The 26,288-nt window shown below is 48.0% G+C and overlaps 2 protein-coding genes across 4 annotated transcripts in view; both read right to left on the reverse strand.

Annotated features, from left to right (window-relative positions):
- LOC147124956 (TLR adapter interacting with SLC15A4 on the lysosome-like) overlaps positions 1-26,288 on the reverse strand; it is a 74,679-nt gene that overhangs the window by 8,968 nt on the left and 39,423 nt on the right. Inside the window, exon 1 of one of the 3 annotated variants that reach the window (XM_085995262.1) lies at positions 10,850-11,089. The exons of the other annotated variants lie outside the window; for them this stretch is intronic. The gene's annotated coding sequence lies outside the window, so the exon portion shown is untranslated. Of the gene's footprint in view, positions 1-10,849; positions 11,090-26,288 lie in introns of those variants that run through there. 3 annotated transcript variants of the gene reach the window in all.
- Positions 17,326-19,394, reverse strand: LOC147124957 (uncharacterized). Its single transcript, XM_086006823.1, has one exon. It carries the CDS (start codon positions 19,185-19,187, stop codon positions 18,306-18,308), a length of 882 nt encoding a protein of 293 aa, XP_085862949.1. The 5' UTR covers positions 19,188-19,394; the 3' UTR covers positions 17,326-18,305.

A 26,288-nucleotide genomic window follows, 5' to 3' on the forward strand; every position in this document is an offset into this window, starting at 1 on the left:
CGCGTTGACAGCGAGTTCCCTACCCACTGTCAAAAAAAATTTCCCCCCGATCCACCACCAAATGCACCCGCTGACCCCCTGAAAAATTCCCCCCAGGAAGTTAGCATGCAGGTACAGCAAGCAATTAGGAAGACAAATGGCATGTTGGCCTTTATTGCAAGGGGGTTGAAGTATAAGAGTAAGGAACTCATATTACAATTGTACAGGGTTTTGGTGAGACCACAACTGGAATACTGTGCACAGTTTTGGTCTCCTTATCTGAGAAAGGACATACACGCAACAAAGGTTCACTAGATTGATCCCTAGGATAAGAGGATTGTCCTATGAGGAGAGATTGTGTAGAATGGGCTTATACTCTCTGGAGTTTAGAAGAATGAGGGGTGATCTCATTGAAACATACAAGATTCTGAAGGGGTTTGACAGGGTAGATGCTGAGAGCTTGTTTCCCCTGGCTGGAGTGTCTAGAACTAGGGGACATAGGCCCCGATTTTCTGGCCGCCGTCGGGCGGCTTTTCATGCGGCCGGGGGCTGAAAATCGTCGAAAAGGCAGGTCGGGACCCCCCCCCGCCTGATTTCCCGCCCCGTCCGACTTTCGGACTGCCGTTTCCGCACGCCCCGCTTCAGTTCCGGCCGCCGCTGGCGGGACTGGTCGTCGGAGCACTAACAAGCAATTATCTGCTTGTTGAAGTGGATTTTCCCGTGCCATTGCGACTTTGGGGCTTTCCCCACCTGAAACCCGCATGCGGGGAACCCGGCTGCTGAGAGCTGGCGTGAAAACAGCTGGCTTGCTTGCTTGCAGCAGCAGGTCGCTGAGGGCTGAAGAGATTTAAATAGGCAGCATTTGCAGGCTGCAGGACCTTGTTGATCAAGGCTTGAGGGAACTTTTTGAAGCCTTAGGAGCAGCTGTAGAAAGTTGGAGCCTCACACACTTCTCCAGTGTGAGCTCCTGGGAAGCCCCTTTCACCACTCTAACTCAGCACCTCCTCAATGGAGGCATCTGCCAGAAGCATGGGAGGCCTTTGGTACCTTCCCTTCCTGGCATTAGAGGATCTCCAACAGCAGAGGCAGCAGCAGCAAAACCAGGAACAGCAGGATAAGCACCAGGAGCACCAGGCTGCTGCTCACTCACCTGAAGCTGCACAGGCCAGAAGGGGCCAGCGCTTGGAAGTGGCTTGAGAGCTCCTTGCTGCGCTTTAGGGGGCCAGTGGGACCCGTTTCTGCACTGGCAGTCCTACTCAGAAGGACTTCCATGAAGATCTGGTTTCTCTGTTCAACAGGTGGCCAACGCTCCTCAAGAGATGTCATTATCTTATGAGCACTCACCATGTTTTCCGTACCCTGGCGAGTTATCTCCTGCATAGAGGTTGCCAACCTTTCCATGGTGATGCGTTCATGTGCCAATGACTCCACAAAGGCTCTGCTCATGGTCGCTATGGACTCCTCCATTCGCTCCACACTCACAGCGACCCTGGAGACAAAACCTGCCAGAGACTCCTGCATCTGTGCATGGAGATCCATCACCTCTTCTCTTGCAGGGGTCGACATGCAGCGCAGCTGAGCTGAGCTGGCAGAGTCCTGCGCCCTCCGACGAGGACTCTCCACTGCTGTCCCTGTCTCCAGAATCTGCTGAGTGTAATGTATGTCCCTTTAAGGGGGGAAACTACTTTGTACAGCTCATGTATACTGTAGTACCGGCAGTGACCACACCTGTATATAAAGCTGAGTAGTAATTTGTACAGTTCAGTTGCAGTCTGAGCCATGTTGAGTAAACATCGTTTGTACCGTTCTCCGCAGTCTGTGTCTGATTATACACGGACGTAACATTGGCGACGAGGCAGGTTCGAACCTACCTGCAACTCTGCATCTCCTCCCGGGGATTCATTCCTGGAGATCAGTGGATTGGAGGTCAAGGCCAGAGACTCGGGCGTCGACCACGGGCAACCGCCCAGTCATCCAGCAGAGACTCGAGAATTGCAGGGGAGGCTGTTGAGAGCCAGGCTTGGCTTTCCAGTCGAGGTGGTCCAGCGAAACGGGCTGGCAACAGGTAGTGCGCAGACCCTTCCCGGACAGCGGTGGGCTAGAGCCCGACCGAGCGGCACAGCAAAGGGCCGAGCAGCGTCGACGGGGGAGAGAGAGAGAGGGCAGAGCGCACAGGGCGCAGCCGGTGTTCAGGGGCCGAGCAGCGTCGGAGAGAGGGAGAGGGAAGTGCGCGAAACCTACAGGGCGCCGCCATTGCCACGAGAACCGCCGGGAGCGGCGTCGGCAGCAGTGGGGGAGGAAGGAAAGCGCGGGAGACACCATTTTAAGCCATTGGGAGACGCCATTTTAAACCACACCCAAAATGCCAAAGAGTGGCAGTATCACCGCATTTGACAATGAAGTCGAAGATTGGACTACATATGTCGAACGAATAGAGGTGTACTGCAAGGCAAATGGGGTGTCAGATGACAAGAAAGCGTCGGTATTGTTGAATTTAATGGGTGCAAAGACGTATGGTTTATTGTGAAATTCAGTAACCCCAACGAAGACAATGGAAAAGAGTTTTGAAGACATAGTAACGGTACTAAAGGAACATTTAAACCCCACACCGCAGCTGATAGCAGAAAGATTCAAGTTTCACAAACGGAACCAGCATAAGGATGAAAGCAATGCTGATTATTTAACAGAACTGCGCAAACTATCGAAACACTGCCAGTTTGGAGCGGGACTGGCAGATACCTTAAGGGACAAGTTTGTGTGTGGGCTTCAAAGTGAAAGAACCCAGAAACGGCTTTTATCTGAAAAGGACCTTACGCTGGAAAAGGCTTTCAGCATTGCGATATCATATGAAGCAGCAGCACAGGGCGCTGCAGAGATACAACAGAGACCGCAAGAATATTCACAAACGAAATGTCATATGGAACAGAGAAGTGCTATCGCTGCGGCAGAACAACACACGACCAGAATGATTGCTGGTTCAAAGACAAAGTGTGCAGACAGTGTGGAAAAGTAGGACACATAGCACGATTCTGCAGGTCGGGAAAGAAAACCAGCAATAAGAAACCTACCAAAGGAAAGTACCAGAAGGTACATAAGATGACGGAGAATAGTTCAGACGAACAAAAGAGTGATAACGACTCCAAAAGCAGGGAAATGAGTTGTCTGAAACGACATAATGTGATCACAACGGAGGATCACCGAACCATTTGGGTCACTCTCAAGATAGCAGGAGTCCAGGTAAAGATGGAATTGGACACAGGATCAGCCCTAACAGTCATAAACCGACGGGACTACGATCGGTTATTCTCACACATACCCTTGAGAGACACAAAAATTATTTTGAAGACGTACATGGGGCAAAAAGTCTACCCCAAAGGAAAAATAAGGGTGACTGTTATATATAATGGTAAGGAAACACCAAAACTAGACCTGTATGTATTGCAAGATGGAGGACCACCATTACTGGGACGTGAATGGATCCGGAAAATACAACTGGATTGGCATTCCATACAGGCACTGACTGTGGCTGACAAAAAGGATGACGACGTCACACCTGGACGACTGTCAAATATCCTAACTGACGCGAAAGAAGTGTTCCAACAAGGACTCGGAACACTAAAAGGCATGACAGCGACGATTAAAATTGAAGAAAATGCAAGCCCAAAATTTTTTAAGGCCAGACCTTATGCGATCCGCCCAGCCGTCGAAGCAGAGCTGGAGAGTCTGGAACGTTCAGGTGTACTATCCAAGGTAGACTGGAGCGAGTGGGCTACACCCATCGTCCCGGTGATGAAAAAGTCGTTGAGCAGCACGCCTGGGGAACCAAAGAAGGTTCGCATCCGTAGGGACTTTAAGGTAACAGTGAACCCGGTCCTTCACACCGTACAATATCCACTTCCGCGGATTGAAGATATTTTTGCCTCGCTATCTGGAGGGAAATGCTTCACTAAGATTGATCTGGCCCAGGCATATCTGCAAATGGAGGTAGAAGAAGCATCAAAAAAATACCTCACAATCAACACCCATAAAGGTCTCTACCAATACAATCGGCTGGTATTCGGGGTAGCATCAGCCCCGGCTATTTGACAGAGGGCAATGGAACAAGTCCTGCAAGGGATCCCAGGGACCCAGTGTTATTTGGACAACATCCTGGTCACGGGCGAAAATGACAGTGATCACCTTGCCAACCTGGAGCAGGGGCTCACTAGATTGCAGGAATATGGGCTCCGAGCTAACCACCCCAAATGCGAGTTTTTTAGCAAACAGATCTCGTATTGTGGCCACGTTATCGATAAAGAGGGGTTACATAAGTCCCCAGAGAAGATTGAGGCAGTAGTCAAGGCTCCAGCACTGGAAAATGTGTCACAACTGAGGTCGTTCCTCGGGCTGGTAAACTACTACCATAAGTTCTTGCCAAATTTGTCTACAATACTACACCCACTGAACACCCTACTGCAAACTGGGGTGCCATGGAAGTGGAGTGACGAATGTAGACGAGCTTTCCAGAAGAGCAAAACACTAATCACATCGAAAGAGGTATTGGCCCATTACAACCCAGCATTACCAATTCGGTTGGCATGTGATGCGTCACCCTACAGCATTGGAGCGGTGCTGTCGCACAAATTCTCGGATGGCTCAGAGAGGCCAATAGCCTTTGCGTCACGATCACTAACCTCAGCCGAGCGTAACTACGCCCAGATTGACAGGGAGGCCCTCAGCCTAGTGTGGGGAGTGAAAAAGTTCAATCACTATCTGCATGGGCAGAAATTCACCTTGCTGACTGATCACCAGCCTCTTGTCTCCATTTTTAATCCGAAGAAGGGCGTTCTGGTGATGACTGCGTAACGACTACAAAGATGGTCACTTTTTCTAGGGGCGCACCACTATCAGATTGAATATAAGGGCACGAAACAGCATGGAAATGCTGATGGGCTATCACGCCTGCCACTGCCTACTGCGGAGGAAGCACCAGCAGTGGATCCTGTCGAAATATTCCATTCGACTATAGTTGAATACCTACCGGTAACTAACGCTTGTATCGAAAAGGAAACCCGAAATGACCCGACACTGTCTCGGGTATATGATTTGACGGTGAAGGGATGGCCAGCACATGGCGACTCACTGTTGCCAGCATTCTCGACAAGGAGAGAACAGCTGTCAGTGTACCGGGGGACCTTGATGTGTGGATCCCGAGTGGTAATTCCACCCAAGTTAAGGGATAGAGTGCTACATGAGCTTCATGAGGGTCATCTGGGAGGGGTAAAAATGAAAAGCCTAGCCAGGGCTTATGTGTGGTGGCTGGGAATCGATAAACAAATCGAGGACCTGACCAAGAGCTGCTCAGGATGCCAGAGAGTCCAAAATGCACCACCACAGGCCCCTCTACACCCATGGGAGTGGCCCTCATCTCCATGGCAATGGGTGCATATTGATTTTGCTGGTCCATTCATGGACTCAATGTTTTTAATAGCTGTGGATGCGCACTCGAAATGGCCTGAGGTCATCAAAATGTCCTCCACCACCACGGAGAAAACTATTGCAGTCCTACGGACCATTTTTGCCAGGAATGGCTTGCCAGAACAGATTTGCTCCGACAACGGACCACAGTTTGTGTCCGAAGAGTTCCGGAGGTTCTTGAAAAAGAATGGGGTAAGGCATTACACATCCGCCCCGTATCATCCAGCCACAAATGGATTGGCTGAGAGGTTCGTACAAACCTTTAAGAAGGCAATAAAGGCTATGTACAATGACAACATTCTGCTGCAGCACAAGGTGGACAATTTCCTGTTCGCCTACCGGAATGCGACACATGCAGTCACCAACCAGGCCCCAGCCATGATGTTCTTTAACCGAAGGTTAAGATCTCGCCTGGATTTGCTCAGACCAAACGTACGAAGAGATGTTGAGAGTAAGCAATTCCAGCACATCCATGAGAAGCCAACAAGGAGCTTCAATGTAGGGCAACCAGTCTTGGCCCGCGACTACCGAACAGAAAAATGGCAGCCAGGAATGATATGCACACGGCAGGGCCCACTAATGTACACAGTGGACGTTGGGGAGAGCATCGTGAGACGCCATGCTGACCAGATCCTCGAGTCACAGGAACAAGTCAACCCCATGCCTCGCCCATACGTACCTGGTGATGAACCCGACGTACAGGTCGCATCTACCCCTGAAACAGTAGCATCGGAAGCTGATGAACCAACCGACAACAGGGGGCCAGAATCGCCTCCGCACCAAGAGCAAGACACTCGGGAAAGGCGCTATCCAGAAAGGATCAGGAAGCCTCCCCAAATACTGAATTTATAAATAGACTATTTTCAGCTAATGTTGCATGTTAAAAGTGTTAATTGTAATTAGTTTGATATTTAATTGTTAAATGAGTGTTATGGTACTGTTAATCTAAAAGGGGAGGAATTGTAATGTATGTACCTTTAAGGGGGGAACTACTTTGTACAGCTCATGTATACTGTAGTACCGGCAGTGACCACACCTGTATATAACGCTGAGTAGTAATCTGTACAGTTCAGTTGCAGTCTGAGCCACGTTGAGTAAACATCCTTTGTACCATTCTCCGCAGTCTGTGTCTGATTATACACGGACGTAACACTGAGGCTCACTTGTGAGCTGTGAAACACCAGGTGACAACACTACTCTATGTCCCGAAGGTCCCCGAGGTGTGAGTGTCTGCGCTGGTGCTGGGTGCGCTTACTTCTGCTGACGCTGCACCCTCAGAGGTTGGAGCTTCCTCTGAGGAGTCTGGCTGCACAGCCTCTTCCTCCTCCACAGTGAGAACGGGGGCTCTGGATGGTACTGTGGGTGAGTAAAGGAAGGAGTTAGAGATGTAATGCCAAGGTTCTTCTGGTGACTCCCAGCGAGTTGGCATCTTCTGACACCTGCATCCATGCAGCATTGGTCTCAGTGGGAGGCCTCTTCCTCCCTGACCTAGGGAAGAGGACCTCCCTGTGGGCGCTTACCCCATCCAATAATGCCTGCAGTGAAGCCTCGTCGAATTTGGAGGCAGCTCGGGGTCTGGCACTGGCCACAGCTGCTGCAGGCTCCTCTGCCATCCTGTATGGTTCATTTGGAAGCCTTCAGAGGATGCAGTGCTTGCTATGGACCTTGAAAGCACCACAAATGATGACATCATACTGTGGGGATTTATGACTCGAATTGGACAATTAGCAAGGCTCCCCATATGCTGGGAATTAATTGGCCACTTGAGGGAAAATTCCGTGGAGCTGGCTGACACTTTTTTATGTGTGTCAGAAACTCCACATTCGGGGAAATCTGACTATTCCGCACACAAGCCAAAAATCGGGGCCATAGTTTCAGGATTCAAAACTGAGATGAGCAGGAATTTCTTCACTCAGGATTGTGAATCTTTGGAATTCTCTACCCCAAAGGGCTGTGGATGTTCAGTCATTGAGTATATTCAAGACTGAGATAGATAGATTTTTGGACTCTATGGCAATCAAGGGATATGGAGAACGGGCGGGAAAGTGGAGTTAAGGTCGAAGATCAGCCATTATCTTATTGAATGGCAGAGCAGGCATGAAGGGCCGTATGGCCTACTCCTGCTCCTAATTCTTATGTTCTTATGATCATTCAAATGCAAATTCGAAAGATTTCTTTCAGAAAATAATATTTTGCGATACAGTACATGAGTAATTTGAGATATGACATGTGTAAGTGTATCATGCTTGGGAGGAATAGGTGACTTTGGACCTATGGTTCCCAAAGCTTTCCACCACTGGAGTTTTCCTCACCTCATGTCGGGTCTGTTGTCGACAAATTGATCGAGATTGATTGCCATGGTTAGTCAAGATCTCCATTATTGTTGTAACACAGGACTATCAGGATGGTAGAAGGTGAACTAGATGGGCCTTGGTCTTCTTTCGGTTAAACAATCCAATGTTCCTCTGTGCAATTGTGGCATTGACCTTTCTAACCTGAGTACTCAGCACCAGATTTCAACCAAACTAAGAGCCGCTCTAGAGCGAGAAATGCGTAGTATTAATGAGGCAAGAGCAATCACACTTTATTGGACTCGGTAGCAGCTGATTGCCCTTCTTTTATAGAACACTTTTAATCCAATATTATGAAACAACTAGGATGGTGAAAGCTTTCCTGTGAAACATACATTTTTGCTTTATTTCCAAGAGCAAATCATGAGGTTGAGATAATTTGAGCCTCATGATTTAAACAAACATATTTCACAAGATGTTTGAGCACACCATATAACATACCCACTGCAATTTCTCAGCTTATCTTTTTGTTCCACAAAACAGCAAAATCAAAGCCAAACCCATCTACACCATCTAGTGACATCACGGACTCATTGGGTGACATCACTGACTCATTGGGTAACATCATTGACTCATTGAGTGATGTCCCTGACTCATTGGATGACATCACTGACTCATTTGCAATATTGCAGCTGGGGGAAAATAGTAAATATTTCCAGTTACCAGCCCACTTGAGTGGACAAGGGACAAGTTACAACCCAAATGTCACCAGGATATTAGAACCATCAGTGAATGGTCAGCAGTGCGAATGTATCACAGAATTTCTGTCACAAAAGTGTACCGATTCGATGAGATGTGCAAATTGGAGTGGTGTTTGCCTGCTTGTGCTGGCAGTGGAGAGGCCTGACATCGCTGAGCTTTGAGAGGGAAGTGCCTCCCTTTAATTTCCAAGTGCTTTCCATGCACATGGAGTCCTGGTTGCCTCTTGCGGATCCTCGATTTTAATCGCTCCACAATTGGCGGCCGTGCCTTCAGCTGCCGAGGCCCTAAGCTCTGGAATTCCCTCCTAAAACCTTTCCACCTCTCTACTTCTCTTTCCTTCTTTAAGATGCTCCTTAAAACCTACCTCTTTGAACAAGCTTTTAGTCTTTTGCCCTAGCAGAGTATTTTTTAGATGGTGAGAGATTGGGAAATGTTGGTGTTCAGCGGGACCTGGGTGTCCTTGCACATGAATCACTGAAAGTTAACATGCAGGTACAGCAAGCAATTAGGAAAGCAAATGGTATGTTGGCCTTTATTACAAGAGGATTTGAGTATAAGAGTAAAGACGTCTTACTGCAATTATATAGGGAGCTGGTGAAACCACACCTGGAGTATTGTGTACAGTTTTGGTCTCCTTACCTAAGGAAGGATATACTTGCCATAGAGGGAGTGCAACGAAAGTTCACCAGATGATTCCTGGGATGGGAGGACTGTCCTATGAGGAGAGATTGAGTAAACTAGGCCTATATTCGTTAGAGTTTAGAAGAATGAGAGATGATCTCATGCTCACTCCTGCTCCTATTTCTTATGTTCTAATAGCTCCTTATGTGGTTCAGTGTCATATTTTGTTTTATAACTCTCCTGTGAAGCACCTTGGGACGTTTTTACTATGTTAATGCAAGTTGTTGTTGTTATTGGGAAGTGCCAATTGAGCTGAGACAGTTGCTCCTGAAACGCCATTAAAGGGGAGGCCACTTGTTTTGCCAAGTAACTTGCCAGAATGCCATTGCTGTGAGGAGGTGCAACTATTTAAATTCTCCAGCAGGTCCTGCAGTGGAACCGTTCTCCAGCATGGATCAGAGCCATGAAGAGGAGGACAGAGAACTTGAGAGAGAGAGAAACTAAAGTGGGAAACATACAAGTGAATGATTCTGTACTGGACGTTAGCCCATTGCTGTATTGCCAGTAATCAGTACTGTCAACATAAGGAGATTTTAATTAGAAATTTTAATTGAAATTAAGGCTCTGATATTTATGGGAAAGCGGGGAGGGAGCTGGGGGTAAGGTGGCGGGGTAGTCGAAGTGGTTTCCTGGCCGGCAGCCAACCAGGTTAGACAGGAAGGCTTGTGTTGGAGCAGAGAGGACAAAGGGAAGGAGAGGTCGAGGGGAGGTCACGTGGGGGGGGAGGTTAAGTGGGGGGGAAAGGTCACGTGGGGGGAAAGGTCACGTGGGGGGAAAGGTCACGTGGGGGGAGGTCACGTGTCTGGCCGAGAGATCGCAGATTGGGCAGGAGATCGCGGGTCAGCGGGAGGATCACGGGTCAGGGGTGATCACACGTCGGGGGGTAAATCGTGGCTTGGGCGAGAGATCGTGGGTCAGGGGGAGATCGCAGGTCAGGGAGATCGTGAGTCGGGGGAAGATCACAGGTCGGTGGAGAGGTCATGGGTCACGGGTTGAAGTGATAGTGGAGGGCTGTAGGAGACATTGCAGAGAGGGAGGCTGATTGCGGGGAGATTAATAGGTTTGCTTGGGAGACCGGGGTGGGGGCGCGGGTGGGTGTGTTGAGCATTCCTGCTCCTCCTGGCCCACAAGTAGTGCTAGAAAGGCACTTACCCCCTGGATCCGGCCATTTCTCGCCTCCCTCCAGCTGCCAGGTTTCCCGAGACCTGGGAAATCCAGCCCGCAGCCGTTAAATCTAAATAGCTGCTAAAATTTGAGGCACGCAGTCTCGTTAAGATATTTAAATAACTGACCCACCTGTCGAGAGCAGGTTAGTCGCCCACCCCCCTACCCACCTCTGTTAAAACTGAAGTGGGCATGTTTGAGGCAGGTTGGGGGTCGGGTTTCAGATTTTTGAAATTTTAACATCCCCCGCTTCTCTCCTGCCCATCCTGGGGGGTTAAAATTCCCTCCCAAGTGCTGATTTAAACAAAAATATAAATTGTCGTACAGATTTGTTTGACACTATTTGAAAATAAGCAGCCCAATGAACATATCAAATACAAGTTTATTCAGGCTGAAACGCTCAGTAAATTTGATAAAGTCTTTCTTATTACTGTTATACCAACTTATCTGAAATCTTTGCCAAAAAAGGTACAGAAAAACTAAAACCTTAAACAACAATGGCAAATTGCACTTACTTGATTCACGCAGTTCTGTAATTTGGCCTCTTCCGCTTTGCTTGTCAATGGAGTATTAATGAACGTTCGATCTCAACACAGAGGTCATTCTTTGCCCCAGTGTATTTATTCAATATCAGTTCTTTTCAATAGTAGTCAATAATTCAGTTGCATCGATCTTAAGAAACCATTGTCCACTCTGCTATTTAAATATGTTCATGGTTTGTTACGTCAACACCCAATATAAAAAATCATGGGTTTGTTGCAACTCTATAATTGCTCAGAACGAAACTGTTCACATGACTTGTTGCAATTAACTTCCTCTTGTCTTGTAAGTCTACAATGTTACAACCACTGACACTTTAACCCTTCAGATCCAAGATCTTTTTCAATGTGTCAAAAATCATGGACTAGATGTACTGCCCATTGACTGTGAGTGAGAATAGTTACAGTTTAACAAGGTTATCACCTTGTTTGATGCATAAAAAGCTTTGCCAAGAAGACTAGTGATAGTGATGGGGCCTAACATGACTAGAAGCCATTAAAGAAGTTTCATAGATTGCCATTATGTCCCAACACTTCAAGTTCTGGCAGGAGAATATAATCGTAATAGTTAAGCTATTTAGGGGGCTAAATTAGGCTGTGTAGCCTCCATTTTTAAAGCACTATGCAGCCACCTAACATTCGAAAATGAGGTCCAAGGTACGCGCGTAGACGGAAGTGCACAGAATGCCATGTTGGTAAAGCGGTTTGCACGTGCACCTAACGACCGGTGGCAGCATGCAGAGTAGGCAGAGCATGACATGAAACAGTGCGCAATGCTGATTTGAAGCCATTTACCAACTGCACACTCCAGCCAATGCTGTCTTAATCTTGCACAGCTGAACGTGACATTAAACGGAATAAAGGACCATCACCAGCGCTATTTAAAGGTATCATGAACTACTTGCAGATTAGTTGCTGGATTATTTCTTCTGGTGCAATTGTACATGTTTTTGGAGCTTTCCTATACTTGACTAAAGTTTGAATGGTTTACAGGGAGGGGTCTGGCTGGTGCTGAAGTACTTTTCTGTTCATTTAAAAGGTTGTGCTGAAACAAGTTGCTTCCAGAGATGGGTGGCCTGGTAGGGTTTTCTCTGGGAATTTAACATGACTGGGAGAATGAAGAGAGGCCACGCAGAGCAGGACAAGCTGCTAGAAGAGGGAGGAGCAGGAGGGGGAGAAGGGCTCTCAGCAGGAGGCTATATCCTCAGAGGGTCCAATTCTCTTACCTCAACTTCAGCGAGGACCAATGCTTGAGACGTCTTCATTTCACAAAAGAGGTCGTGACTGAAATTTACCAACTGCTGCAGCCACAACTGCAACTTCAAAGCAGGACAAGGACAGCATTGGCTGTCAAGGTGATCGTGGCTCTTTTATGTGTCGAGCTCCTTCCAGGCTGCTGCTGAAGATATAAGCAATATCTCACAGTTTGCTGTGCACTGCTACATAAGGAATGTCGCCGAGGCTCTTTATACACAGAAAGGCAGCTTCATCTCATTCCCTCTTGCCAGAGACAAGCAGGTGGACCAAGCACGAGGGTTTGCATTGATTGCAGGCTTCCCCATGGTGCAGGGTGCCATTGACTGCACACGCATTGTCTTGCGTGCACCTTGTAAAGTCTGTGGGTTGTGCAGTTAAATAATACACAGACTTCAGAAGTAACAAACAAACAGGTCTTTACTATTCGAAGGTCAGGGCGAATCTGCCCCAGCAATCCTGCCACAACACTTATATACTGGTGTGGTCACTATCGGTATTACAGTATACAGAAGCCAAACAAATAGTGCCACACCTAAAGTAGTTCTCTTAAAGGTGAACGGTTACATTCAATAGTTCCCTTAAAGGTAGACGGGTACATACACTACAATCCTCCCTTTTTAGCTTATTACTTACAGAGTCCCCGTTAAACATACATATCTTCAACTTCCTATAAAACAAATTACAGATATAATCTCGGTGGAGTCAATGTCATATAAAACAATTTACAGATATAATCTTGGTGGGAACAGTTCACAGGTTCAGTCTCTGCGGAAACAGTTCATAGATTCAGTCTCTGATCTTGACTCGTTCCAAACAACATCTCTTTGGTGTAGCCGGTTCACATGGCTAGCGTGACTCCTCCATAGCCTTTTTCTTGACGTAACAGCTTGAACTTTCGTCCTGTTGAACCAGCAGTGCGGACTTTTACAACCAACTGGCTGTCTTGATATTTTCCAGTTTTTCAACTAATTTAGTTCCTTTCGTAGTGTCCCGCCTGAGATGGTAGAAGTGCTAATATTTTAGACAGTTATTATCTTCTGCTTCTTCTTTTTCTTTTCTGCCTTTTTGACACTCTCGGAGCTCCTTTCTCGGCTGCCAGCTGTAGCGCCACCAACTCTCTATGTTCCTTAGACCTTAAGTGCTTCATCCGGATTTCAGCACTTTGGGAGTTTTCATCACAAACTGAGCAGACCAGATCCTCGTAATATTCAGTGTCACTCAACAGGTCATGGTAATATTCGGGGTCGTCCTGAGTTAGGCCAGTGAGAGGCCCTTCTACTTCCTTCTTATCCATCTGGACGTTAGCCGACGGTGGTTCCTTCCCTAACCATCTTTCTTGAAAAGACTTCTTCAAACATTCATATTCATTCCGCTCTTCCGGGGATGTCTGCCATTCCTTCACTACTGGCCTCATTTGTGAGTTCAATACCTTCCCTTCCATCGGGGATTTCGTTGTCAGGCTATTTAATCCTTCTACTGGAGTATCTGTTTCCACCCCCTTCTGTTCCCCTTGACGCAATTCAGCGTACTTTTGGCATCCTTGTAAAAGCTGTGTTGCCCCCTCAGCTATCTCCGTGACTTTTGGAAGCTCCAAATTCTTTCCCTTTGAACCCTGAAACTCGTGTTCCCATTTTGGAGTTGTCCCTCAGCGTGTGTAAGAGTTGGCTGGCCGTTAACTCTTCTACGGGGACACTGTGGGTTAGAGTCTTCTCCATTTCATCCACCTTTCCCTCCAATGTTTTCACCTTCCTTTCCTCCGGTACTTTGGTTTTAAGCGCTCGAAGAAGTTGCGCCTTGATGTTCTCTAACTCCTGTTCAGGGGCCATTCCTACAGTCTCTGTGATCCTTCCAGTTGCCTTTCCTTCCACTGCCCGGATTCCTAGTTGAATATGTTCTTCAAGTTGTTGAACCTCGGCCATTGCCACCTCATATTTGTCCTGGGTTGCCTTCAATAATTTAATGAGTTCTTGGACATCTTGAATTTCATGTTCTGCTATGTCTTCCACCTCTAATTTTTCATCGATGGATGGAATCTCTACCGATGAGTCTGTCTTGGCCTGGAGCTCATCAAACATTTCCTGCAGCCTTTGTAATTCTCGCTCATGTTCAACCTTTAGCTGTTCAGATGCTTTCACTAAAACTAGCTTTTCGGAGGTTGCTGAGTTAACCCCTTCCAGGATTGTAGTCTGGGCCTGTTCATACTGTTCTTTCAACTTGTTACACTCTGCTTGCAACGAGTCGTAGAGATGAACTGGGATAAAATCCTGGCTTCCTGAAGATTCCTCTTCCTTTGGTTCGTTCTGTAAATATTCTAGTTCCTGAACAGCATCAGGGGAATGTGATTGGTATTTGGCCACGATGGCTCTATGGTCGCTCTCTGCTTGAGCTAGCTGTCTCTGTTGTCTTTCCAGGTTCTCCCATTCGGTGTCCCAGAACTTTTCCATATTTTTCATCTCTTGTACGAGACGGTCACTCAACTGTTCTAATTGTTGTCGTACTTTGACATAAGTTTGAGTCCGAACTCGGTGTTCTTCCGTCGTGGATGAATCCTTTGCTTGAACAGGCTCAGAATTCTCTGTCAACCTGGAGTTCTGCTCTGCAGCTTTATTCTTCTTGGTAACATAAGTCCTTCTGCATGTCTTCGTTTCCTTCCCCATCGTCGGCAAGTCCCTTTTAGCCTTGTCTTCCATATTTGAATTGGTCTTATCGTCATCCATTTCAGAATCTGAGCTGATAGCTTGCACCGAGTCCTCCCTCATTATGGCTTTTAGGTAGTGCCATTCCATATCTATTTTCTTAATCCACTCCCGTCCTAGAAGTGGTGGTCCTCCTTCAGGTAATACGTACAAGTTCATTCTTGGGTGTTCTTTACCCCTATCTCTCACCTTGACTCTTATTTTCCCCATGGGGTATACGTTATGCCCTGTGTATGTCTGTAATATGAACTTGGTATTTCTTAAAGGTATGTGAGAGAATAGCCGGTGGTAGTCCCTTCGGTTGATGACTGATAGAGCTGATCCAGTGTCCAGCTCCATCCTTACTTGGACTCCAGCTATTTTTAGTATGACCCAGATGGTTTGTAGATCCGTTTCTTTACCCACATTGTGGATTCTCAGACTACCCAGCTCCTGGTTGTTTGGGTCTGAGTCTGAATTCTGTTCGTCTGAACTCTTCTCAGCCACCTTGTGTACCTTGTTGTACTTTTCTTGTGGTGGCTTCCTTTGATTGTTGGTCTTCTTCCCTGACCGGCATACCTTCGCGATGTGACCCAGTTTGCCACATTTCCTACACTCTTGGTTCTTAAACCAGCATTGATTCTGGTCATGCGTTTTCTTCCCACAACGGTAGCATTTTGTTGTGCTTGAAGTAATTTGGTCCACCCCGAGTGCCGCCGCCTTTAGTTGCATTTCCGCCATTCCTTTCGCTGCGGCTTCGTGCGATGCAGCTATAAGGACAGCCCTGTCCAGTGTGAGGTCGTTCTCTTCCAGTAGTCGCTTCTGCGTCCCTTCTTTGGACAATCCGCATACGAACTTGTCCCGCAGTGCTTCTGTCAGATTCCCTCCGAACTGGCAGTATTTCGCTAGCCTACGCAGTTCGACCAAGTATTCCGCATTGCTTTCGTCTTTCCTCTGCGTTCTTGCGTAGAATTTGAATCGTTCAGCCAGCATCAACGGTGTGGGGTTCAAGTGGTCCTTCAGCACAGCCACAATCTCTTCGAAGGTCTGATCCGCTGGTTTATCTGGTGCTATTAGATGCTTCAAGAGCCCGTATGTTTTTGCCCCCATCGAGTTTAGCAATGTTATCGCCTTGTCGTCTTCCTCTATTTTGTTGGCTTCGCAATAGATCTCTATGCGTTCCACGTACGTGGCCCAGTCTTCTATTTCAGAATTAAAGTCGTTAATATTCCCTCGCTTAGGCATCTTTCTTCCCTTGGGAGCAGCACCAGTATTTCTTTAAGTATTCTTATTTATTTGTTTATTTCTAAGATGGCGGTTTTCCCGCGAAATCGGTGGTTTCCCGCTCTTTCCTTCTCTCCCCGCCCACTTCAATGACGGTATGTCAGTTAAGATGGCGGTTTTCCCGCGAAAATGGCGGTTTCCCGCTCTTCCTTTCTCTCCCCGCCCACTTCAATGGCGGTTTCCCGCTTCTGTCGTCTCCTCCGCCTAATGGCGGCTTCCCGCGTTTCTTCCTGGTGGAAGGGGTACGCTTTCCCCACAGCGGACAGGTTCAGCCGCTGGGCTGGCTCTCGCACAGCTCCCCTTACTCGGCTCTGTCTTTTCCTCCCGCCCGCACGGCTCTACTGGCGCTGGGTACACCCCGTTAATGGAGGACAGTTCAGCCGCTGGACTGGCTCTCGCGCAGTCTCTCTCTCCGTACCCGGCTCTGTCGCTCTCTCTCCCGCACGTTCGGTTCTACCGGCCCTGGGTACCCCGTTGGTGGAGAACAGTTCAGCCGCTGGACTGGCTCTCGCACAGTCTCTCTCCCCTTGCTCGGCTCTGTCTCTCCCTCTCCCGCACGTTCGGTTCTACCGGCTCTGGGTACCCCGTTGGTGGAGAACAGCTCAGCCGCTGGACTGGCTCTCGCGCAGTCTCTCTCCCCTTGCTCGGCTCTGTCTCTCTCTCCCACCCGCACGGTTCCTGTTCGCCTCCCAGCCCTCTCGCAGACCGGTGTTTCCCTCCCCGGCTGCAGCTGGGTTTCTCTTCCCGCGCCTACTCCCAGTCTCAGCGCTTCGTGGCTGCGGTCGCTGCCCGGCTTTCCCCGCCGATCGAGGTCCGACTGTCTCACGACGCCGTTGGACCCGACTTTCTGACCGGCTCCGTTCCCCCTCGACCGTGGTCGAGTGCACAGCCCTTATCCTCCGGATATTCTCTACACCTTCCCCTACTCACAGTCTCCGCGGCCGCCTTGTTTCCAGCTGATCGGCTCACTCCGCACCGTGGTAGAAGGGTAGTCAGTGCCTGTTGCTGATGGAAGCTTTTGTTGCTAAAGTCTTCCTCCTTTCTATTGCTGCAGCCTCGTGTTTTCTTTCAGCAGCACGACGAGGGCGGTTGCCTCTCTTCGACGCTCTTCGTTGCTTTGGTAGTCTTGCCGCAGGGTACGATCGGACTCGTCGCCACTGTAAAGTCTGTGGGTTGTGCAGTTAAATAATACACAGACTTCAGAAGTAACAAACAAACAGGTCTTTACTATTCGAAGGTCAGGGCGAATCTGCCCCAGCAATCCTGCCACAACACTTATATACTGGTGTGGTCACTATCGGTATTACAGTATACAGAAGCCAAACAAATAGTGCCACACCTAAAGTAGTTCTCTTAAAGGTGAACGGTTACATTCAATAGTTCCCTTAAAGGTAGACGGGTACATACACTACACACCTCATGTCAACTCAGTCATTTTCCTGAATCGAAAGGGATTCCACGCCCTCAATGTGGAGCTGGTGTGCGACCACAGGCAGCGTATCAAGCAGGTGAATGCCTGTTAACCTCCAGCAGTCCCAGTTCCTTAATTCTGCAGCAGTCCTTTGTGCCACCTGTATTTGACCTATCAAAGGCTGGCTACTGGGCAACAAGGGTTATCTACTCCTGACATGGCTCATGACTCCGGTCTAGATCCCACACACATGTGCACAGCAGGCCTACAATGAGAGCCGTGCTGCCACAAGGAACATTATAGAGCATGCCATTGGTGTCCTCAAGCAATGCTTCCGCTGCCTGGACGCTCTGGAGGAGCCCTGCAGTACTGAGCTGAGAGGGTATCAAGATTTGTGGGAGTATGCTGCATGCTGCACAACCTGGCCATTATGAGGGAACAGCCCTTGCCACCACCTATCAGGCGAGATGATGAGAAGCAGGAGCACAAGGTGGAGGAGGAGGAGGAAGTGGAGGAAATGGAGGAGGAAGTGGAGGAGGCAGAACTGCAAAAGGAAGTGGAGGAACAGCAAGAGGAAGGGAGAGAACGTAGACAGGCCCTTTCTGTCAGGGCTCTAAGTGATGAAATAATTCATGAGCAATACCAATAATCTCAACCACTTTCCCATTCACCAACAGTCCCACGTTCCCTTTTTTCCCCCATTACTGACCATCACATCATCTTCTTTCCGACAACAGAAAAAGAAAATGCACATTCCAATCCAATTTTATAAATTCAATCATTACATAATGCATACAAAAATAAACTATTCACACTTGGGCATTTCCTTAGTGCCGGTCTTCCGTGTGCTGTTGCCTATTCTGCTGCTCCTACGAGGTGCTACCCCAGTGGCTGCAGCATGTGTGGTGGAAAGCTGCTGACCTTCAATTGAGGACACTGCAGATGGCTTTGGAGGGTGACCTCGAGCAGCTCTGGGCCTAGAGGGTCCAGCTTCAGAATATACCACCTCGGCCTGGGCTGCAGCAGTCTGGGCTGGCTGGCTGACAGACAACAGCAAGGGCACTGGCGGAGTGGCTAGGGTGGGAGCAGGAATGCTGTCATCCTGAGAGAGGACAGCCAGTTCGTGCTCCATGGAGCCATTGCAACTCTCCTGGGGCGGCGCCTCAGTAAGCCTACTGATGTGTTGGAGAACAGATTGATGGACTGCTGTGAAGCCCTGGAAGCCCCTTTGAACAGTGGTATCCAGAGCCATGATGGCAGCAGTCTGAACTTCCACTACAGCACTCAGACATTTGATGGAAGCTGTTCCTGCTGCAATGCGAGCTGTGACATCGGCCATCAGAAGCTGCATCATGGTGGCTTCCACAGGTCTGCTGATGGAGGTGACTACCCGTTCCATGCTGGAAAGGATGGGCTCCAAGCTCTGTGCAAAGCCCTGTGGCAGGTTGGTGCTGGACTCCTCCATGCTCTTTGACATTGAGCGCAGGCTTTCTGGTAGGATTTCCAGTGCACCAAGCATTTGGATATGTAAACCAATCAGCCTTCTTCTGTAGCCTGGCCCATCGAAGTCCTCATTTAACTCCTCTGCAGCAGATCGAGTGTGCGACCTTGCCCTACGGTGTCCTTTCCCCCCGCCCCGGCTCCTGCACACTTGTGCCTCACCACGGGCAGATCCCTCTTCTATCATAGCCTCTAAATAACGCCCGATGTCAGACTCTGAGCTGATGGCTGTGCGTGTAAGAACAAGTGACGATGTCTCTTCAACCTCCAAACCTTTCCTTTGGCAATTATCTGAAAATAGCACAGCCAATGGTAATTTAAATACTTTAGTCGAATTGTCACTGTGACAAGCACTTTGGGCATTTACATTTGCTTTAAATTAGGGGTGTCCAAGCTTTCTGTCTTCATAGGTGCAAATCACAGAACATAGGAATGTTAGACAAAAAAAGACTAAGGTCCATCTAGTTCGCCATCTACCATCCTGGTAGTCACATGATATAATGATAATGGAGTTGTTGACTAATCATAGCAATCAATCTCTAATAATTAGTCTACAGCAGACCCAGCCATGACACAAGGAAAACTCCAGTGATGGAGAACTTTGGGAACCATAGGTCCATAGTCACCTGTTCCTCCCAGGCATGTTACACTTACTACAGCTCTGGAGTCCTACATTAAGCTTAAACCCACATTCCCAATAATTTTCATGTATTTCAGGTTGCTGATACTAAAAGATCTTGGTCTTCTGATTTAGAATGTATTCATCAATGAGGTTTAGCATTAAGAACAGCCCTTTCCAAGCACCCAGGCCCACAATACCAGCCAATGAAAGATAGAAATGCAAATAGCAAAATGTTTCTGGGCCTCAAGGGTTGGATTGTCATGACTCAGTAGGTCCATGTGACCCATTGGGTACATAGTTGTGCCCCGAGTAACAGCTCAAGAAAGAACTTAAACAGTCATGTTGAAATTAGCAACTTAAAATAGTGGAGGCTGACATTAGTTTGCACTCAGATAAATAGAAGATCACTGCTTTCCATATTTAATGGTGCTTCTCTTTCCCTTCAGCTAACTAGGCTGAAGCTTAGGAATTCCACCCGCCCCCCACAAACCTCTCTGCCTCTCTATCCTTCAAGAAGCTCCATAAAGCCTAAGGGGGAAAAATTTGGTTGGTCAGTGCCTCCTGTTAGTGCTTCCAGGGGGCATTAACAGGGCGCTAGGAACTTAGCGCCCGAGTGCGGCGATTTTAGCGGCGCTCGCGAAATTGACCAGTCGTTTTGTGGCGGCGCTGAACACTACCGCCACGATCTCCTGTGCCCACAGATCGTGACGTCAGTCAAGTGTGGAACGCCCCGGTAGCATCCCGGACAGGATATTGAGTCACGCGCCCTGCCTTAGCGCCTGCCGCAAGGAACGACAGGTAGAGGGGAACGTTTTCAAGTCAGGAAGGGGCTGGGGGAGCGTTATTTAAAGGCGGGCGCTTCCTGCCTTTTCTTGTCGGCAAAATTTTTGGTTTTAACGCTGTCCTAAGGAGTTTTGGCCCTCAGCACCACTTTTGAGGTTCCTAAGTGCCGAGCTCTTTCTGTGGGCCTATCCATTAGTGCTTCCAACACAATTGCTTTTGAGGTGCCTCCAGGCCGAGATTCAAGGCTGCAATGAGCAGGGAGTGGCTGGCCAGCAAGATGGCCCCTCCCCTTTAAGAACTGGACGCGCCAGTCTGTCTGGCATCCATGGTAATTGGCATCGCCTGAGCTTCGGTAGCACTCGCTCCATGACATTTGCGCCTTAAGAGAGGTGTGTAGTGCCTGATTTAGCGCTCAAATCACCTCCAGGGGTGATAGAGGCGAATTTTGCAGTCGAAGGCAATAATTAGCGCCAGGTGCTAAACTTTGCGCCCGGCCGATATTAGCGCCCCAAAATGGGCGATACCCAATTTTTCCCTATAACTCTTTCACCAAGCTTTTGATCACCTGTCCTAATATCTCCTCATGTGGCTTGGTGTCAAATTTTGTTTGATAACGCTCCTGTAAATCGTCTTGGGATATTTCACTATATTAAAGGCATGATGTAAATGCAAGTTGTTGTTGATGTTGTAAGGAGCATTTATAATTACAGAAATGTTTCTCAGTTCCTTAGATAGTGCAAATTGAAGCTGTTATTTGCTCGTACATATCTATATAAACCCATTTGTACTTGTTTCCTACATTACAAGTGACTACACTTCAAAAGCACATTTTTGTCCAGACCTCTTCTAGACCCATCTTTTGTTTCTTTACTTGTCCCATTACCACCCCTTTTGCCTTGCACCATCATCCCTTTCATCATTCAATCTCTCCTGCCTTCCACCCTATCACAGACCTTCCCTTTTGTTCTTTACTCCCATCACCTCATTCCCTGCCTCTGTACTTGCTTAAAACCTGTTACATCTCTAAAATTTTCCAGTTCAGATGAAAGGTCATCGACCTGAAATGTTCGGCTGGATTTTACGAACATCGGCAGGTCCGTGGTGGGCGACGTCGGTGCTGGGTCCCAACCCCGCTGCTGGCTCTATCCCGCTCAGAAGCAGGGGAAGTTATAATGGGAAACAAAGAAATGGCAGACCAATTAAATGCATATTTTGGTTCTGTCTTCACAAAGGAGGACACAAATAACTTCCCAGAGATGTTGGAGAACATAGGGTCTGATGAGAGGGAGGAACTGAAAGAAATCAGTATTTGTAGGGAAATGGTGTTAGGGAAATTGACGGGATTGAAGGCCGATAAATCCCCAGGGCCTGATAATCTACATCCTAGGGTACTTACGGAGGTGGCCCTAGAAATAGTAGATGCATTGCTGATCATCTTCCAAAATTCGCTGGAATCTGGAACTGTACCCATGGATTGGAGGGTAGCTAATGTTACCCCACTATTCAAAAAGGGTGGTAGAGAGAAAGCGGGGCATTATAGACTGGTAAGCCTGACATCAGTAGTGGGGAAAATGCTAGAGTCCATTATAAAGGATGTAATAGCTGAGCACTTGGAAAACAGTGACAGGATCGGACAAAGTCAACATGGATTTCCAAAAGGTAAATCGTGCTTGACTAATCTACTGGAATTTTTTGAGGATGTAACTGGGAAAATAGATAAGGGAGAACCAGTAGATGTGGTGTATTTGGACTTTCAAAAGGCTTTCGATAAGGTCCCGCATAAGAGATTAGCGTGTAAAGTTAAGGCACATGGGATTGGGGGCAAGGTATTGACTTGGATAGAGAACTGGTTGGCGGACAGAAAGCAGAGAGTAGGAATTTCCGAGTGGCAGGCAGGGACTAGTGGGGTACCACAGGGATCGGTCCTTGGAGCCCAACTATTCACAATATACATTAATGAGCTAGGTAAGGGAACTAGATGTAATATCTCCAAGTTTGCAAACGACACAAAGCTGGGTGGGCGTGTGTGCTGTGAGGAGGATACCGAGAAACTCCAGGATGATTTGGACAGGTTGGGTGATTGGGCAGAAGCGTGGCAGATGCAATATAACGTGGATAAATGCGAGGTTATCCACTTTGGTGTCAAAAACAGAAAGGCAGACTATTATCTGAATGGCAATAGATTGGGAGAAGGGGAAGTGCAACGAGACCTGGGTGTCCTTGTGCACCAGTCGCTGAAGGTAAGCATGCAGGTGCAGCAGGCGGTAAAGAAGGCAAATGGTATGTTGGCCTTCATAGCGAGAGGGTTTGAGTACAGGAGCAAGGATGTCCTGCTGCAGTTGTACAGGGCCTTGGTGAGACCACACCTTGAGTACTGTGTGCAGTTTTGGTCGCCTTATCTGAGGAAGGATGTTCTTGCCATGGAAGGAGTTCAGCGAAGATTCACAAGGCTCATCCCTGGGATGGCAGGAATGATGTATGAGGAGAGATTGGGTCGATTGGGCTTATACTCGCTGGAGTTTAGAAGAATGAGAGGGGATCTCATCGAAACTTATAAAATTCTGACAGGTCTGGACAAACTAGATGCAGGTAGAATGTTCCCGATGGTCGGAGAGTCCAGAACCAGGGGTCATAGTCTAAGGATAAGGGGTAAGCCATTTAGGACAGTGATGAGGAAGAATTTCTTCACCCAGAGAGTGGTGAACCTGTGGAATTCTCTACCACAGAAGGCAGTTGAGGCCAAGTCTTTAAATATATTCAAGAAGGAGTTAGATATATTTCTTAGAGCTAAAGGTATCAAGGGATATGGGGAGAAGTCAGGTACGGGGTACTGAGTTTGGATGATCAGCCATGATCACATCGAATGGCGGAGCAGGCTCGAGGGGCCGAATGGCCTACTGCTGCTCCTATCTTCTATGTTTCTATGTTTTCTATGTAGAATGAATTTACCTTGATTGGGCTTGTTAAGCCTGTCCAGCAAGTTTCCCGGCCAATTAACGGAAGCGGGTCTGGTGACATAATTTGATGACATGTCATCAGCCGGTTTCCTTAAAGGGACCATGGCCAACTTTCTTTTGACGTTTGTGCTGTCAGTGTTCTGCAGCATTGAGGTGCTGCAAACACTGACAAGCACTGCACAGAGGTGCAGGACTGCACCCAGGCTCTCCAGTGACTCCCTCCATATGCTTATGGAGGGAGTCACAGCACGCGGGATGGTCTTCTTCCCTTCACATGGGCGGAAGAGACCTCCCTAGGAGCTCAACACAGCCTGGTTGCACATTGCAGAGGAGGACACAAGCAGGGATGTGGTCAGGAGGACCTGGCTGCAGTGCTGCAAATGTTTCAATGATCTCAGTAGATCACGAAACGTTAGTACAAAGCCACACTCAACATCATCCTGCTGTTCCGCTCATCATATCCCCATCACTCTGCCATCCCTACCTTACTCCTGCACATCCTTACTCACACCAACTTACCTTGCACCTTCACCCATCCCTCTCTATCTACATCATCACATCCCCATCTCACTAGCCACCCCTCACACTCACCCTCATCCTAGTGCAATCATACCAACTAACAACACACAAGGGTAGGCACTTGTGTGTTTTATGCAATGTTCATGTAAAGTTTCTGTTAATGTGCTGTCAAACATTGAAACCGTTATTTTGAACACTTTGTGTTTTTGGACAGATTTGTGAGCACATTTGGAAGTGGCTTAGTGAGTTGCAGTGAATGGTGAGACATAACAGTACCCCCCGCAATGGTGATGCATGTGAAAGGAAAGGCTTGGGCATTGTAGGGATGCTTTATGGTGTTGGTGTGGGGTGGTGCCAACCTGGCGCATCATGTGGTAGCCAGGGTGCACAGCGTCAAGTGAAGTAAATCTGGCTATGGTGAGGCCATCCCTGGCCTCCCGGGCAGCAATGTGCTCGGATTCTGATGCCCTCTGTCCTGTGCAGCATCAGCTGATTGTGGAGAAGGTTGGTGTTGTTGTTGGTGCTGCTGGTGTGCCTGGTGCTGCTGGTGTGCCTGGTGCTGCTTGTGTGCCTGGTGATGCTGGTGTGCCTGGTGATGCTGGTGTTGGGGCTGATCATTGTGGGATTCTGAGGACCAAGGTGAGAGAGTTTCAAGGGCACCCATGCTGATGGAATAGATGGTAGGTAAAGTAGAGATGACAGAGTGATCTGTCAATGGTGGGCGAGGTAATGAGGTCAGACTGGATGGAGACTTGTGTAAAGACTTGCAGCATTTTGAATCTGTAGTGAAAATGCAGTTTAGAGAAGCTAGTGGTTAAGGGAACATTTCTCAATCAGCTGGGAGCTTTGACTTGACATTTGAAGCTGTCAACTCGTCAGCTGATTCAATCAGTGGTAGGGAAATTATTGGAAAAAATTCTGAGGGACAGAATTAGTCTCCACTTGGAGAGGCAAGGATTAATCAAGGATAGACAGCATGGCTTTGTCAGGGGGAGATCATGTCTGACCAATTTGATTGAATTTTTTGAGGGGGTGACTGGGTGTGTAGATGAGGGTGGTGCAGTTGATGTGGTCTACATGGACTTCAGTAAGGCTTTTGACAAAGTCCCGCATGGGAGACTGGTCAGAAAGGTAAAAGCCCATGGGATCCAGGGCAACTTGGCACACTGGATCCAAAATTGGCTTAGTGGCAGGAGGCAGAGGGTGATGGCCGAAGATTGTTTTTGTGACTGGAAGCCTGTGTCCAGTGGTGTACCGCAGGGATCGGTGCTGGGTCCCTTGCTGTTTGTAGTGTACATTAATGATTTAGATATGAATGTAGGAGGTATTATCAGTAAGTTCGCAGATGACACGAAAATTGGTGGGGTGGTAAATAGCGAGGAGGGAAGCCTCAGGCTACAGGACGATACAGACGGGTTGGTTAGATGGGCAGAACAGTGGCAAATGGAATTTAACCCTGAAAAGTGTGAGGTGATGCATTTTGGGAGGTCTAACAAGGCAAGGGAATACACAATGAATGGTAGGACCCTAGGGAGGACAGAGGATCAGAGGGACCTTGGTGTGCATGTACATAGATCCCTGAAGGCAGCAGGACAGGTAGATAAGGCGGATAAAAAGGCATATGGGATACTTGCCTTCATTAGCTGAGGCATAGAATATAAGAGCAGGGAGGTTATGATGGAGCTGTACAAAACGCTAATTAGGCCACAGCTGGAATACTGTGTGCAGTTCTGGTCGCCACACTGTAGGAAGGATGTGATTGCATTGGAGGGGGTGCAGAGGAGATTCACCAGGATGTTACCTGGGCTGCAGCGCTTCAGCTATGAAGAGAGACTGGACAGGCTGGGGTTGTTTTCCTTAGAGCAGAGAAGGCTGAGAGGGTACCTGATTGAGGTGTACAAAATTATGAGGGGCATAGATAGGGTAGATAGAAAGGAACTTTTTCCCTTAGTAGAGGGGTCAATAACCAGGGGGCATAGTTTCACAGTAAGGGGCAGGAGGTTTAGAGGGGATTTGAGGAAAAACTTTTTCACCCAGAGGGTGGTTGGAATCTGGAACTCACTGCCTGAAAGAGTGGTAGAGGCAGGAATCCTCACAACATTCAAGAAGCATTTAGATGAGCACTTGAAACGCCATAGCATACAAGGCTACGGACCAAGTGCTGGAAAATGGAATTAAAATAGACAGGGCTTGATGGCCGGCGCGGACACGATGGGCCGAAGGGCCTCTTTTTGTGCTGTATAACTCTGTGACTATGACTATAATGACCTCTGACCTCCCACCTCAGCTTCACAGACGCGGTCTAGGCACAGCGCGAAACTGGTGGGCGACCTGTCAAATTCAAAAAGTTGGGAGAAAACCATTGTTAAGTGGCTGTAAACAAGCCACTAATGATTTTAATTGCCTT

This window comes from Somniosus microcephalus, chromosome 1, assembly GCF_052327205.1.
Source record: "Somniosus microcephalus isolate GS21.2 chromosome 1, FLI_Smic_1.0, whole genome shotgun sequence".
Lineage (NCBI taxonomy): Eukaryota > Metazoa > Chordata > Chondrichthyes > Squaliformes > Somniosidae > Somniosus > Somniosus microcephalus.